The following is a 16518-nucleotide window of genomic DNA, read 5'->3' as shown; positions in this document are numbered from 1 at the left end:
TCCCATCCCATCCCATCCCATCCCATCCCATCCCATCCCATCCCCGTCCATTCATCCCATCCCATCCCCTCCCCTCCCCTCCCAAGCCCCGCCCCCTCCGCGTGTGCCCACCCGTAGCCCCGCCCTTGGCTCCTCCCCCGCCACGCGCCTGCGCAGTCCAGGAGCCCCGTGCTGCCGCGCGGGAAGGGCGTTTCGCGCATGCGCTCCCTCTCGGGGGCGTGGCCAGGCGTGCCCGCCCCCTCCCGCGCCCCGCGAGGCGCCGCGACCTTTTCCAAGATGGCGGCGGCGGCGGCCGCGGCTGGTTTGCGCAGGCGCCGCACCACCGCCCGGGCCGTGATTGGCTGCGCGAGCGCGGTGAGCGCTTCCGGAGGGGGGCGGGGCGGGCCCGGGATGCGCCTGGGGTAGTCCCGGTACGGACCCGGCACGAGCAGCGGCACCGCCTCACACCCGGCACGGGCCGCGCCCCCCACTCACCGCACCGCCCGCCCGCAGCCCTGCCCAGCGCCCCGGGGCTCCCCGTCACCGCCAACGGGGGAGGCCCGGGGGCTGGGCGCCGGCGGCTCTCCGGTGCCTGCGGTGCGCGGCCGGCGGGGGCTCGCCGGTGCATGGGCAGGGAGGCCCCGCCGGGCCGCCGCCCGCCATGAGATGAGCGGAGCGCGGCGTCCTGCCTAGAGCCGCCCCGGAGCCGCCGCGGCCATGGTGAGTGCGGGGAGCGGGGACGGGACGGGCGGGGGGAACCGGGACCTGTCCCTGGGGCTGCACCCCCAGAGCCGCCCTGGTCACACGAGGGGAAAGGCCGGGAAGGCAGGAATTCCTCCTGGGAGCGCTGGTGCCGGAGGGTGTTGGGAATTACAGGTTTTCCGGCCTTACACTCGGGGAGGGAGTGCCCGGAGAAGCTGTGGCTGCCCCATCCCTGGAAGTGTCCAAGGCCAGGTTGGATGGGGCTTGGAGCAACCTGGGCTAGTGGAAGGTGTCCCTGCCCATGGCAGGGGGTGGAACGAGATGAGTTTTAAGGTCCTTTCGAACCCAAACCGCTCTGTGGTTCAGAGTCTCCGAGTTGCCGTGTTGGCCTCCAGTTTGGCCTTGGATAAGCTGCAGGAATGTCCTGGATTCTCTGCTGGAGACAGTGGCCTTCAGCTGCCTCCCAGCAGCGTCAGCCCTGTGCAATCCCAAGGAGAGATACAGAGGAGATGCAGCACAGTCTGATTTGCACAATCTTTTTTCCCCTTGATAAGGAGCCAGAGGAGACATCTTTGATCCTTTGGGTGCAGGCAGAGCCAGGCTGGGAGGTGGGAATTGCCTCCAGGGGATCGTGGTGCTGCTCACTGTCACCATACCACAACTGCTGTTCTGATTTCTCCCTTGTTCTACCTCCAGGGAAGCCTTCTCTCCCAGTGTTTATTGGGCTGACAAAGGGAAGCCACAGACATACCCTTTGCAGTTGGTCAGTGAGTGGAGAGATGTTTTCAGCAGCTCGTGGGAATCTTCCTGCCCTGTCTCCCCCAGAGAGTCCCACTGGGCACAGATAGTAGCTTCTGATCTAATTTTCAACCCCTTTCTTGCTTAAACTGACTTAAATGCTGCAGGGTCAGGCCTTGCACCCATTTTCTTCTGGAGTTTGGGATCCTGGTTGTGAATTTCTTCACTTAAGAACTGAAATAATCACGTCTGCTCATTGTTTGATGTACTCTTTGCTGGTTTATTGAACCCTTGCTCTCTGGAGCCCATTTAAGTTGAGATTCATTAGTGCCTTTGAGAGGCTTTGCTGCCCCATATGGGGTCTGCTGGGGTGGGATATGGTCTCAATAAATACAAGTAGTAGCCTGTTGCTCCTAGGTGTGTGTGGGTGAGGGATGTACCTGCTGTGCCTGCCTGCTCAAGGTGGGCTCCTGGCTCCTGGTGTCTGCCACGTGCCACAGGTCCTTCTGGATTTAGCTTCAGCCAAAGGGGGGTATTTTTGAGGTGGATTCGTCTTAGTGAACCCCCCAAGTTCAAAAAGATGAATAAATATTGTGGTTTGGAGGATTTGGTAGACCACTTAAAATTGCAGGTGGCAAAAGGCCTTCTTAATTCTTCCCCGGCCTTGAGATGGACACACACATTTATCCTCCTGAATTACACCATGTTTGCTTCCTTTTGCCATCAACATCCACCATTTGGCTCAGCCACAAGCCCTGCCTTGGGAAATGGAAACAGCCACCAGATTGTGCTGCACCATTTACTGTTGTAACTCCTCATGTGACTCCTGGGCAAGATTTTCCTGCTGTTTCCATTTCCTTGGAGCTTACAGATGGGCATGTTCTGCTGCTAGTGCACCTCCTTCCTGGAAACAGTTGGAAAAGGGGGAAGATGAGCTGCTGGAAGGCATCCTGGGAACAAATAAGACATGATTAAACCCTGCTGTCAGGAATACAGGCTCATGTAAGCAGATTTTCGTAGTGGAGTTGAATTGGCTTGATCTGGAATGGAGTGAGCAGTGATGAATTAGAGCTTGATTAACTGGGAAGGAATTTTGAGAGGAAATTGTGAAGTCTGAGTGCCCAGCAAAGGCAAGAGGGAAACCAGTGATGCACAGTGAGCTCAGAAACTGCACATGCTGTAGAACAGGTGCCCATTTGCTGGGCTTAGGTGCCACTAATGGTTCAGAAATCTTAATGCCACTATTAAAACTTAGTTTCAGAAGAGGCTTGAATCATCCTTGGCTTTCAGGGGTGTTTGTGAAGAGCAGCCCTGCTGTGCTGAGCTCTGGTCGTCCCTGTGTGGTGGTTCTTGTGGCAGCTCGTGCACGTTGTGTGCAGTGTCCAGTTTGGGGCTTCCTGAGGGAAAGGGGGGTCAGCAATGAGGATGTCATGATATGTCCATAGGGAAAAGAGTCTTGCAAAATCAGGTGGGTTTCTGGGGAGTTAAATCTCTAAACACAGAGTAACTAAATCCAACTTCAAGCTTTTCTTTCACAGGCCACAAATTATTATATAGTTTCGTGCTCAACTTTTAGGATCTTTCTACGTGTTTTAGTGAACAGCTTCAGAATAAATATTGTTTGTGGCACTAATCCTTGGAGGCATTTGTTTTGTCTCATCACTCATTCCTTCACCTTTGTTCCCCTTGCACTGGTGCAGATAAACAGTCTCTGAGGCCCTCAGAGCTCAGTTAGGAGCTCCCCAGCAATCCTGTCACCTGGGAATTGCATTTGGAACTCCCATGTGAGGCTGCAGTCGGGTGATTGCCTCCTAGGGAATGTGTTCTTCAATTATGTGGGTTTTGTGTTCTGCCAGCAGCGAGGCCAGCTTAGGAAAAGGGACTTCTTGCAGGAAATGCTGCTGTGTGAGGTGTGGGATCAGAAGGGTTGGAGAACAGGCTCCTCATGGAACAAGTCACGCTTCCCTCAGGTTGTCACTGAGTGTGGAGCCACCCAGGGAGCAGACAATGAAAGTGGCAGCACAGATCCCAGGAATCCTGTGTCCTGGTTCTGTGTGTGACAAATATAGCTGCAGAAATGGGAGTAGGCAGTGGTTGTCTGTAGCCTGGATCTCTAAGTTTCCCACAGCAGCATCCTTGCTTTTATTTTACAGCCTCTATTATCACCTTCCAAGCTTTTTGGCAGTAAGTGCTGTCATATTCTTACACTTGAAGCTACCTTGGTGATGCTTTAGGCCTTCCATTCACTAAGGACAAAAGAGTGTGTGGATTGCAGCACATGCAGCCAGGTAATGCTGGTGAGCCACAGGGTATCTGGCACTCTTGGTTGCCAAGGAGCTCCTGCTGAATTACCAAAATAGCTCCTGTTGATTCTGTGTGTCAGAGTAGCTGAGCTGCTGGCCTTAGGCTGGATCGGGTCTGTGGGAGGTGAACCAGAGCTGGTTTTGGGATCACTGCTGATGTTGGCCGTGCAGATGGCTGAGGATGTTGTGACAGGAGGCAGCAGCAGCTTCCTGCTCCTGCAAAGTCCCCCTGCCTGGTTGTCCCATCGTGCTGGAGACATTCAAACTATGCCAGGGCTGCTCTGGCTGTTGGTGAAACACGTGAGCTGCAGGGATGGCAAGAGATGGAGAGGATGCTGATGCTGCACAGGCAGGAAGTGCTGGCACGTGGTGAGGTGGGCTCTGCCTCACGGGAGGTGTTTGTGTGAGGAGGGAGCCGAGTGTCCTCCCTCCCTCCCTGCCCTCAGTCCTGGCTGAAGTGCAGCACCAAAACTGCACCACTGTGGTGGAGCCTGAGCTTCTGTCTGCTCCCTGTACATCTCCCTTATGTACAGCTTACCACTAAAAGTAAACCCTTTGTACAACCATTCTGACTCACTACTGAGCAGAGAGATGAGAGAATAGGAACTTGGAAGTTCTGGCCTCAGCTCCAGCATCTGGCTTCCTTTTTGGACTGGCAAGTCATGTTATAACTCTGTACCCCCCAGTTACCTCCAGTTATTAAATCATTAAACTGGAGGTGAGACCTAATGCTGGTGATTTTTCCCATCTTCTCTATCTCTGCAGCAAAGTCTGTGCAGCTCTGGAGAGGAACTGAGGCTGTAGCAGGAGAGCTGGTGTCTGCCAAGGATGCTCCCCCCAGAAGAAAAGCTTTTTCTCTGAGGAAAACAGCTCATTTAGCAGAATGGTTGTCCATAATACCTTTCAAGATCTATAATAACTACGATCCATGCATATTTCAAAGACTTGGGTAGCTAAACTTAGGCTGCCCTGTCACCAGGAGAACTAAAAGGTGTCCAGGTGAAATTACTGAGAGCCTCAAGGTTGAGTAAATGAGTTTGAAAAGCTCGTTTCATAGATGATGCTGAGAGATGGGTGGTGGTGGTTGGAATTATTTCAGTAGGAAAGCATTAAAACCTGGCAGGTACTGCCAAGCTCATGCCGTGGGGTTCAGCACTGCGACTGCTCCTGAAATCTCCAAGGAATTTGGGTTGTGTTTGGTGAATTTTGTACACATTATTAGATGTTGTCGTTTAGACCAGGGAGAATTAGCTGCTATTGATGTTATATTTCCAACAGGTGTTAGTACATGCAAAGTAGAAGAGCATGGAGCTTTTTTATGTACAGGCTGATATGTGTCTGGTAAAATGTGTCCTAAAATCCTTCCAATATCCCTTTATCAGTCAGCAGATATTTCAATATTTCCTGGTAGTAATTATATTTGTATTTGGGTCACTGCTGCCTTGGCTCTCTCTGCATCCCAGGTGTTAACATGGTAACCTTCTCCTTTTAGAGAATTAAAAAACAAGGCCTTTGCTGCTTTGTTTTATCAAAATAAAATTCTTACAATCCTGTTTAGATCAAATAATCCTTGGAATCCCATTTATTAAGTGTGCAGCATGTGCCCGTTCTCCTGTGAAGGCCTCACTGTTCCAACCCAAGTGTAAATATTAACAGTTTGGTAGAGGAAAAACAGTTTTCCTACTGATTCTGATGGTCAAGGACTTGCTTGCTCATCCAGGGTTTTATTTGTCAGTCTTCTGAGGAGAGCCTCTGTCCTCTGGAATTTTGGGAGTGACGCAGCTTCTCCTGGGCTCAGAAGCACCTCCAGCTTATGAAAGGTGTTCTGGTGGTGAAGCAACTCTTTACCAACCTTACCTTCCCTCCACACACATTTTATCCATGTGTCTGCTTTCTTTTTACAGTCAGGATACTCTCACTCCACCAGAACTGTTCCAGGCTCTTCTAGCAACACCACAGATTCCTTAATTTTTTTTCCCCCAATCCCTCCTCTGTGTGGATCATGCCTAGAATTCCATTTCTTTTCCAGTTTCCCAACACTTTGCATTCATGCTCCAGATTACTTTTTATTTGTTTCAGCATCTCCAAGTTTACAGCTGGATCTCTGGGTGTATTTTTAGCAGTTTGACTTAATATTTTATTACAGCTCTAATGCAGCATGGATTTCTTCCCAAGAGGGATTGTCCTGATTCCTTTTTGTCCCCTCTTTGGAGAAGGAAGCTGCTCATCTGTTTTGTATAGTGGCTTGTCAGGATGCCAAAGCCAGCACTGGATGCAGCTTTCCAGAGGAAAGAGTGAGGGGTTTTTTCCTTAGGAGAGATAATTTTGCCTGAAAAAGCTGTGTTGTGCTTGGTTGATTCTCTCCTGCTTCAATGGGTAAGAACAGAACAAGGTTTCTTCTGCATTGCAATACCACCAAATTTTTTGGGATTGAGGGCAGCTTCTTCCATGGAAGTTTGTCCCAGTGATGATTTTCCTGGAGTAGTAGCTGGTGCTGGAGAACTGGATGTTTAAAATCAAGCTCTGGAGGGGATAATGTAAAAACAGCTACTCTGTGTGGCTGGATTTGTTGTTCCCCATGCTGTTACCCCGTTCCTTTTCTTGCAAGGGATAAGATGGAATTTTCTACAGTTCCTTGTCTTGCTTTTTGCAAGTGTGAAGGAAACAAAGAGGAGGAGGATGTGATCCATGACCTCTGACATGGAAACATGAGGTGGGTGCTCAGGAGCAACACAATTCCTGCTCCCGTCCGTGGCTGGGGGCTGCACCAGCTGCTCCTCTGATCCCACCCCAGGAGTTTTTGGGATTGGGGAAAGGTGGAGGAGGAGAAGGAGCTTTGGTTTGCAACAGCTGCTCTTTCTTGTTTCCTGGTGCTTGATGAAGTGGGTTGGGTTGTGTTGACCAAAGCCTGGTTGTGTGTTGGCGCTTTGGATTCTCCTGGGCCCAGGGCAAATATCCCTATATTGGCCCACTGGAATCCCCCCAGTTGTGGGGCAGGTCCTGGAACCTTTCCCAGAGGCTGAACACACTGGTTGTCCGAACAGGAGATGCTGTTGTGGAATACCACAGAGTGCAGTACCACTGCAGATACCAACATCTTGTTTTTCTTTGATTGGGCTGGGTGTTCTCCCTGCATGAGCTGTCCTTTGGAAACATTTTAATGAATAAAAGGAATCTCAGAGTTATTCCCATGGTGTTATCCATGATGGTTTCATTGTACACTCTTAAATGCCCGACACAACTTGCTCTTGCCAGGAATTAAATTTGGAATATCACAGTCTTTTTTTTCTTCACTTTGGCAGGGGCAAAGGTCTAAAAATTCCATATTTTTGTGTAGTGGAATCATTCCTCTTTGGCAATCAGGTCTGCTGGTGCCATATACTGGGTGAGGTATAATCCTGCCCCCAGGTTTGCCCCAAACCTCGCACTGATGTCACTGTGTGTAGCCAGGTGTTGGGACAGGTTTTTCCCCGTGGTAATGGGCTTAATACTGCCAGGCAGAAGTGGATGTTGGAAGTGGACTTGGAAAAATCCCAGGAGGATTTGCCTTTCTGCAGCTGCATGCTGAATAATTGTTTTTTCTTACATTCACTTTCTTTTTGGCTTGTCCTAGTGCTTCCCATTTGCAGCTCCACATATGTGCAGACTTCCAGAGACTCCTTCACTTGGGGCTGCAAACAACTGTGATTCAGGGTGTTTCTCTGGATGTTATTGTGATGTGTCTGTAGGGTGAGATAAATAAGGATTTCTTTGCAGCTTTGCAGACGGTGAAATATCTGAGAAGTGGTTTTAAAAATCTGTTAATGCGTCTTGGACTCCTTAGAACTGGTCCACAAACATGTTGGGTTCACCATTCCTGTCACTTGGACATCTCTTTTTCTGCTCTTCTCTCTGGTCAAAGGACCTGCCACACTTGAACAAGTGGTGAGGAGCAAGTTTTTTAGCATTTTTAAGTGTAAAATACTCATCTGTAAGAGCAAGAATAGTGTTCTCTGTAGGAAGACTCATTAAAACCACAGGAAGTACATAGACCTGTTGGAGAGAGTCCAGAGGAGGCCACGGAGGTGCTCCGAGGGCTGGAGCCCCTCTGCTCTGGAGCCAGGCTGGGACAGCTGGGGGGGTTCACCTGGAGAAGAGAAGGCTCCAGGGAGACCTGAGAGCCCCTTCCAGGGCCTAAAGGGGCTCCAGGAGAGCTGGAGAGGGACTTGGGACAAGGGATGGAGGGACAGGCCAAGGGGGAATGGCTTCCCTCTGACACAAGGCAGGGTTAGATGGGATATTGGGAAGGAATTTTTGTCTTTGAGGGTGGTGAGGCCCTGGCACAGGTTGCCTAGAGAAGCTGTGGCTGCCCCTGGATCCCTGGAAGTGTCCAAGGCCAGGTTGGACGGGGCTTGGAGCAACCTGGGCTAATGGAAGGTGTCCCTGCTCGTGGCAGGGGATGGAATGAGATGATCTTTGAGGTCCTTCCAACCCAAACCATTCCATGACTCTGTGAGAGTTGGGGGGTTTTTAAGCAGACTTCAGCTAAAATGGCCATACTTGGTACCTTTTGTAAGTTCATTTGACACATTGCTGCTCATCTTTTGCTGTTCTGGAACATTTGAGTATGGCCTTTTGCCACCTGCCTGTTTAGCAGTCGGGTTAATTGACCTAAAACTGTGGAGGAAGTGTTCTCTCAGTGGGTGAAGCTGCCTTTGGGGCAGCCCTGTGGTCCTGCTTGTGCAAGCCTGATTTGCTTATGCAGGGAAAAAGGAAGTGATTTGAACCCTGTGACCATGGTTGCAGAGCTCCTGCACTAGCATTGCCTTACAGGAAAGGATGGGATCCCTCTCCAAGGTGCCACAGGCTGTGGGACATCCCAGGAACCCAGCAAAAATGGATGGATAGACCAGAGCACTGAGTTTGCAAACCTGTTCTTTCACAGAGGTGTTTCCAGGCTCCACTCCAAAATTTTACATTAATTCCGAACTCTGGGAGAGAACCAGAGTCACCTTGCAGTGTTTTAGCATCTGGAAAGTGGCACATGCCCAGCTGGTCACCCTTGGCAGATGCTTAACCTTGTGCTGTGTCTGAAGAACAGGTTTTGCTTGGTTGCTTTTGCTGATAACACACAAAGCGAAAAGTTATTATCATTGGTGGCTTAAAAAGCAGTGGACAGCAGCTCAGAACTGTGTAAGCTACTGAGGAAGATCTGATGGCTGTGACTGGATTGTCAGATTTAAGTTATGAGTCCAAAAAGTAACTCGAGAGGCACCTGGGCCTGTTTTGGTGATGTGCAGGATATTGATCTTGAGGAATCTGTTTTGGGCACTTCTGCATTTCTCAGCTGTATATTGCTATTTTAGCAACTGCTTGTTTAGGAAAATACTGTGTTGCTAAGCCTTTTCCAGCAGCTAAACCACAAGAAATCAATTAGGAAGTCGTGGGCACGTGACCGAGTGCCGGGGACCCAGAAATCGTTCTTGGGCTCGTCTTCAGCGAGAGTGTGGCTTGAAACAGCACTGCCTCAATCTGCCTTTGCTTATCCTAGCTTGCTGTGATTATTTTATTCCTTTGGTGGGCTTCTAAGAACATTTCTAGGTATTGAAGCAAGTGGAACTGCTGGGTGGAGGGCACTGACTGCTGGGCTTGGTTATGTGGGTTAAGAGTTACTGGTGTAGAAAGAATCATACTCAGACACTTGAGCCTGTTAATCAAAGTTCAGCCTTAAAACCTGATGCCTGGTTAACTGAACCTGCCTGTCCAAGAAGATTTAAGAAATAAGATCCCTTGGGTATTGAAAAGGTGCTGATTACTTGTGGAGCAGGCAGTGTTACAGGGAAGATGATCTGTGTCCTGATCGACACATCAGGTTGTCTGTCACTGCTGGCTCTCCAGAGCCTGTTCCACGGTGCTCAGCCCGGGGTTGTGTTTAATCCTTAGCTGATGATTCCTGAAGTGCAGCCTGGGGTTCCTGAATGGGCCAGTTGGACAGGCAGCAGGACTTTAAGCAGCTCTGGTGCTGCCCTGAGCTTCAGCGCCGCAGGGAGATGGAGAGGAGCGTCGTGCCTTTGTTCCTCTGCCAGTTGCCTCGAGGTACAATAGCAATCTACGAATTTTATCCCACAATTTAAGCAAAAAATCTGCTAGAACAGAACTGAGTTTGCAAAATCCCTGTCTGATCAGTGAACTGTTGAAGTTGTGGCCCTTGAGTGACCCAGGTAAGGGGGTCAGTTCTGCAGCCGGAGATCTTGACACGGCACCAGGAGCCTGAACTGTTCTCAGAGCACAGAGTGAGGCCAAGTCTAGTTTCAGTTCTTTAAACCACAAAAACATCTCCGAAATGCAACAAGGAAACTGAGAGTAAAGGCTGAGCCCTGTCTTGATACCATCAGCAGTGCACTGCGGGGGAGCACGTATGCTCTGGGCTCCTCCTGTAAGACCTCTGAAAAGGAGATCCTGGGAATTGGTGTGAAACTGCCAACTTCTACAATTATTGGTAAAAATGATTAAATACAGAGAGTAACGCTGCCTTTGAGCTCAGAGCTCTGCCTCCCCCCAGCGTGTGTTCATCCTTTCTGGAGGATGTGTTGAGTGCCCTACAACTCTTTTAAAAACACTTCATAATTCTGCTTTTATTGCTAAAAATAGCAGTGCACTTCTGCCACGAATTTCAGTGTGCTGAGTGACCCGGGGCTGTTGCAGGGATTCTCTGGAGTGGTGATCCTGCCTATTGTCACCCACAAAAGAAGGCTTGAAATGATCCCCAGGCTTTCTGAGAGGGTGATTACTGATTTCCTTGTTCATTATCATGTTAGGGTTGGGACAGGAAGGGGCTCTGAAAGACACCCTGGTAATTCTTAAATAAATAAATTACTACCTTAGCACATATGCATGTTAGTAATACTAATAATACATAGGTGTATTATTAAGATTATAAAAATACAGAAGGAAGAAAATTCAGCAGCTGGAGTGTAGTTGTTTGTATTTTTATGTATGTGACTCTGGTATTAATTTACTGCACAACATGGGAAGCAGAAGGGTCTGAAGTGGAAGAGGATGGGACTGTAATTAGCAAAGGCAGGGTGATAATGAGTTATTTTATCCTGGTGCTGTGCATGACTTTTCTTAACCCTATGCACTCTCTGCTGGTGGCATTATAGCAATTCCTGCTGGGAATGCATCCAACAGCCAGGTTTCACTTGGTGTCCCTCCTCTCCTGCAGGAGTTGCCCACAAGCTGGTAGATGTAGCTGATAGTCATTTTAGCAGATAAATGTGCTAAGATCCAAATCTTGATAACCAGGAGGAGGCTCAGTTGTGTGTCTTGCTGGGCTCTGTGTCTTGCACTGGAGATGGTAGGAGGCTGGGATTGGGATGCAGGAGAAGGCTCCAAAAAGTGAGGAACCCGGGGAGAGATCTGCATTTGGTGCAGTACATGTAGGGGGGTTTGGGGGCTGGTGGGTGTTAGATACAGTGTGAAAAGGGCCTCAGCAGTGCAGGTACGGAGGGGAGGGGTGGAACAGGAGTGGGCGTTGGAATTAAAACCATGATGGGTGCAGAGGGTGGTGAGTAACAATTCCCCAACAGAACTGCTGTCCTCTTTATTTGGAGCTGTAGAAGGGATTCAATCTGCAGTGACGTGCAGCAGTGCGAGGGTTTTTCCCACCTGCCACTGGAGGAGGTGTTTGGACGCTTTGTGTGGTGTAAAATCCATTCTTCCACATCAGGAAGGTGTTCCAGTGCTGCCTGGAGGATGAAGTCACCTTTGTAACGTTGCAGCTGCAATTAACATCTTACTAAAAAAAGCTTTGGGGAGGGGTTGCCTTAATTTTGGCTTGGAGCGATACCCATTTCCAAACACATTAGGAAAAACCTGAACTGCCATAACCCTCTTACAGTTGTCACCAGCCTGAGTTGCCATATTTAGAACGTTGATGCTCTAATGGCAAACATTAAAAGGTTAACAGCTTGTGTTTTTATGGCAAAGCATTAGAGAAAAGCTTTCCTCTAAACGAAACAATCCCCTCGGAGAATGTAAAATGAAATAAAAAATAGAAGAGGAAGTGAACTCTTTTAAAGTGCTTGTGGAGAAAATGGAAATGGCTTTAGAAAGCACTTCTTCCAGAATGATCAGGTACTTTTTTAAGGGGTAGATTGTCTCTGGTTATATACAAACTTAAATTTAGCATTGAATTATCCATTAGTGTAAATGTGCAATGTCTAAATTGAAATCCAAAGATCATTCCCCTGTTGTTTGCTGGAGTTGGATGAGTAACTCATTCTACCCGAAGACTTTAGTCATAGTCTGCAACCTAAACTAAGCTTGTTCTGGAGTCAGCAGCAGGGGATGAAGATTTTGCTTCTCCAGAGCCTTACTGAGGTGCAGTCTCAATACTGAACAGCCTGAATGCAGTAAGTTGGCAGCTATTTTTTTCCTTAATCAGCAGAAATCATAAATGAGAAATGACTCACACAACTTCAAATGTAATTGGAGATAGCCCTGAAATCAACTGGTAGTGTAGATCCTTCTTTTTGGTGCTCAGGTGGATGGAGAATCATTGCATGTGCAAGTTCTTGGTAGCAAATCTCGTGTTTTCTGTCAGAATGGAGCTGTTTGAGTTGTGAACCTGTAATTGTTCTGGTTGTATGATGAGGGCACGGAAGGTTGGAGTCCGTAGATAAATGGAATGAGTAAACAGCTCCACACCTCCCTCCTGATAACGTGTGGAACACCTTTAGCAAACTTAATGAGGGGAAATGGGATGGGAAGGACAGAGGTTGACAGTGGCTCTCTCCCTCACTTGATCCATATCAAGTCATGCTTGGGTCACATGGGACGACTCCAGGAGGAGCAGACCTGTGGCACAGACCCAATCCAGCACAGCAGCACTTCAAAGGACTGTTCTGGGGAGAATCAGCTGTGACACACCTCAGATGTTATTTTGACCCCGTTGCCAGGTCAAAGTGTGGATATCCTGTTGGAACATGGACAGTAGCTGTGGGTGTGTTGGCATTTAGCCATGTTTGCTTTCACCTCTCGCTGCCTTGTTCCCCTAACGGAGCTGTGATGAGGACATCACCTTTGCCAGAGGATCTGCTGAATTTGGCAGCCAAGATCCTCCCTGTGGCTGCCCGTGGGTCAGAACTCAACTGTAGTGTTCAGGCAGTGGAGCTGGTGTGGATGGTGACGTGTCACATCTTACCTCAAATCCTGCTAGTGAACTGCAAAGCTCTCCTGGTGAGAAGCTCACATTACTTGCTCTGCAAACACAAGTCACAGAACTGAGTGTATTTCCCTCAAACGGTTGGCAGAAGAGAGAAATAGTATTTCCTGAGGGTTTGATCCAGCCCTGGGAGGCACTAGGGGTAAGAGGGGTCAGATTATACACTTGGTGAAAGCAAATGGGAAGTATTTCTATTTTAACAGTTGAATATTTGGTGATGCCTTGTGAAGATGAGGCAAACTGCCATTACCCAGTATGTCTGTAGTAAATTCTGCTGCTGATGGTCCTGACTTTCCTTGGAAACCTTTAAAAGTGGAAGTTGTGCATGTCCCAAATGGCTGATTTTCAGAGCAGAAACTGAACTGCACCTTGCTGGTTCTGGCTGCCCATGGGATGGGATCTTGTCCTGAAGCAATCCTTAGTACCTGTGCTGCTCCATGCCAGGATTCATGGCATTCTCTTCATGACAGTGGTGGTGCTTTCCTGCCCTTTTCCTCAATGCAGAGTAAACACAGAACCCTAGAAGAAGGCAAAGTCACAATACCATGAGCAATAACAGAGAAAATATTCCAGCAGGTACAGCCACAGGTCCTCCAACAGCTCTACCTTGATTGGAGTCTCACTCATCTACTCTGGGCTGTCTGGGTGCAGGGATTTTCCCCTGCAGCTCGTTATCTCAGTGGCCTCATTATCAGGGCCTTTGCTGGCGAGGTGGGTGATGACCACGTGCTCCAGGATCTGGTTAACTTGAGGAATCCCCAAAGGCATCAGCAAACACAGATCCTTTGTAACCCAGCCCATGGCTAGAAGGGGATGTACCTGCTCTGCCCACAGGTAGGGAAGACCTGGGAGGCTCCTGCTTGCAGAGCCAATCCTGGGCTGGGTTTTGGTTACTTCAGACAATTTTTCCTTCTTCACCTTTGTCCTCTGGGACAGCTGGGAGAAGTCAGACAAGAGAAGAAAACAATCTTGGAGGTCATGCTGTTTCTTTGTGCCCAAGTTGGCCTTGGCTGCTGGACAGCCTGGGCTTTTTGCATTAAATGTTTGTGTTGTGCTCTCTGGTTTGTTTTTGTGCTTTTGACATGTTGAACATCACGATGGTGTGTTCTGCTGTGAAAGATTAAGTGTGTTCCTAGGAGGAGGCTCTGTCATCTTCCAAATCTCAGTGCTGAAGTCAATGGAGGACGTGGCAGATGCTCAAGATTTATGAGAACTCCGTAATTTATTTCCAAAAGTAGGAAATAAATCTTGAGTCTTGGAAAAAAATCGACTTATCTCAACTACTCTTCCTGAAGAAGGATTCAATTAACTCTCCAGAGATGATGGAGCTCTGCCATCCTGTGAAGAACTGAGAGTTCTCTGTGAATTGAGGTGATCTTGATCTTTTCTGGTGGAAAGTGGGGTGCAAGAACAGGGGGGATTTGTGTCAAATTGATCTACCCAAGGTTTGGAAACTTCTCTTGGGGGTTTGCTATCTCTCTGTTGGAGAGCTCTTGCTTGAGTTGGTTTTCCTGGGGGCTTAATCTAGTGGGGAGGGTCTCCTGCTGCTTGGCCCTTGGGAAAACTGCTCTTTGTGGAAGTGGGAACTAGCAGGAGCCTGGAGTGTTTCTCAAGTTGCCTCACATCCTCATCTCTGCCGAGGGCTGGCAGGCGTGGGGTTTGTTTCTGTTTTGGCATTTTTTGAGGCAGAACTTTCAGTTTTCTTTAATAGTTGACTTTGTTCCTGTGCAGAGAATGGTTGGGGCTCGAATCTCGATGCGTTTATTAGCAATAGAATGAGTTGAAAACATGAGAAGCACAGCTAATGGTGTGGTCTGTACTGTAGTAGGACTCTTTCTAAGGCTGGTACCTTGCCAGAATAAAATCATCCCAGCTCCAGAGAGCTCCTGAACTATGGTGACCCTGCAATGATTGTGTGCTAATCCTGATAATTTTATTTAGAACTTAAAAACACTGAGCTATAACTGATGATTTCCAATAATAAAAGCTAAATTTGAGGATTGGGGGATGTTCCTCTGGTATCAAATTGCTGAATACTTGTATATTGCTTTTCCCAGTGTGGGAAATTCCTTAATCTTTCAGGTTTTTGCTTCCTGAGCAGCGGGATGGCACCAAGGCAAAGACAGGAACGGGTGTCAGGGGTCACAGAATCACAGAATTGTTGAGGTTGGAAAAGACCTCCAAGATTGAGTCCAACCTGTGCCCGATGCCCACCTTGTCACCCAGCCCAGAGCACTGAGTGCTGTGTCCAGTCATTCCTTGGACACCTCCAGGGATGGGGACTCCAGCCCAATCCAGTGCCTGACAACCCTTTCTGTGAAGAAAATTCCTCCTGATGTCCAACAAAAGTGCTCTCAGAGTTCATGCTTCCTGTCATGTCATGATATTTGTTATCTAAACATCTGAAAGGATCTTTATTTGAGTTTGCTGTCTTAGTGAGAACTACTTAACTGACTTGAAATGACTAAATGCCACCAAAATAACGGGATTGTTGCCATTAGTTAGTGGAGCTGAGCAAATGGTCCTTCACATCCAAAGCTTTCACTTGCAGTGGACGAATCTTGTTGCTCCTTGGCACCAATGAGCAGTTTGAATTCCAGCTTATTTGCACTCTGCTCCTGTTGGTTTTTGGGTGCATCTATGACACCTAATGCCCATCTCCTGAGTACGAGTCAGAGTGGGAGTTAGTTTTAACTCTTTCCTTAAAATGTCGCCCCCAGGCATCGGAAGAGGCCTCGCTGCGGGCTCTGGAGAGTCTGATGACAGAGTTCTTCCACAACTGCACGACAAACGAGCGAAAACGCGAGATAGGTGAGTTCATGGTGCTTCTGGGCTGGTCCCCTTGGTGTTCTGGGGATGGAAGAGCTGTGTCTGATCCTGAAGCCTCTCCTGCTGTTGCAGGACTTGAAGGCAAGGCTTGTCTGGCTTGGGTTTCAAAGGACCCATGGCAGGTCCTGTAAATGATACGTCAGTGACATTCTTTTCTTCCTGTACGTTGTTGGATTCTGTGTCCTGGAAAACCGCTGCACAGAGGTGGAGCATGGATTTCAACACTAGGAATGCAAAGCAGAAGGCTGTCCTAGTTAATGGGAAGTGACAAGCAGGAATAAACAGCAAGGTTTCACTTTGGCTGGTGTTATTAAATATGTCCTGAAAGCCAGCAGAGGTCCTGCAGGTGCTCTGGGTGCCAGTGGTTGGTGGCTGTAAAGGGTCAGGTTCCTTTTATTCTCAAACAGCCACGGAGATGCTCCAAGGGCTGGAGCCCCTCTGCTCTGGAGCCAGGCTGGGAGAGCTGGGGGGGTTCAGCTGGAGAAGAGAAGGGTCCAGGGAGAGCTGAGAGCCCCTTCCAGGGCCTAAAGGGGCTCCAGGAGAGCTGGAGAGGGACTTGGGACAAGGGATGGAGGGATAGGTCAAGGGGGAATGGCTTCTCATTGCCAGAGGGCAGGGTTAGATGGGATACTGGGGAGAAATTCTTGTCTGTGAGGGTGGTGAGGCCCTGGCACAGTTTCCCAGAGAAGCTGTGGCTGCCCCTGGATCCCTGGAAGTGTCCAAGGCTGGGTTGGACAGGGCTTGGATTCACCTGGGCTAATG

At 48.8% G+C, this 16518-nt stretch overlaps 1 protein-coding gene and 1 long non-coding RNA gene across 3 annotated transcripts in view; one reads left to right on the top strand and one right to left on the bottom strand.

The window, feature by feature from the left end:
• LOC108494378 overlaps positions 1-161 on the bottom strand; it is a 689-nt gene extending 528 nt beyond the window's left edge. Inside the window, exon 1 of the long non-coding RNA XR_001873823.1 lies at positions 112-161. This is a non-coding gene — a long non-coding RNA (uncharacterized LOC108494378). The remainder of the gene's footprint in view (positions 1-111) is intronic.
• Positions 162-597: 436 nt separating this feature from the next.
• XPO6 (exportin 6) overlaps positions 598-16518 on the top strand; it is a 54545-nt gene continuing 38624 nt past the window's right edge. For both annotated transcript variants that reach the window (XM_017808713.1, XM_017808712.1), the window contains exons 1-2: positions 598-699; positions 15648-15738. In XM_017808713.1, coding sequence (XP_017664202.1) covers positions 697-699; positions 15648-15738 — 94 coding nt within the window. In that variant the 5' untranslated portion in view covers positions 598-696. The remainder of the gene's footprint in view (positions 700-15647; positions 15739-16518) is intronic.

This window comes from Lepidothrix coronata, unplaced genomic scaffold, assembly GCF_001604755.1.
Source record: "Lepidothrix coronata isolate B3197 unplaced genomic scaffold, Lepidothrix_coronata-1.0 Scaffold24, whole genome shotgun sequence".
Lineage (NCBI taxonomy): Eukaryota > Metazoa > Chordata > Aves > Passeriformes > Pipridae > Lepidothrix > Lepidothrix coronata.
Note: the sequence above shows the minus strand (reverse complement) of the source record. Positions and strands in the feature narration are given on the sequence as shown.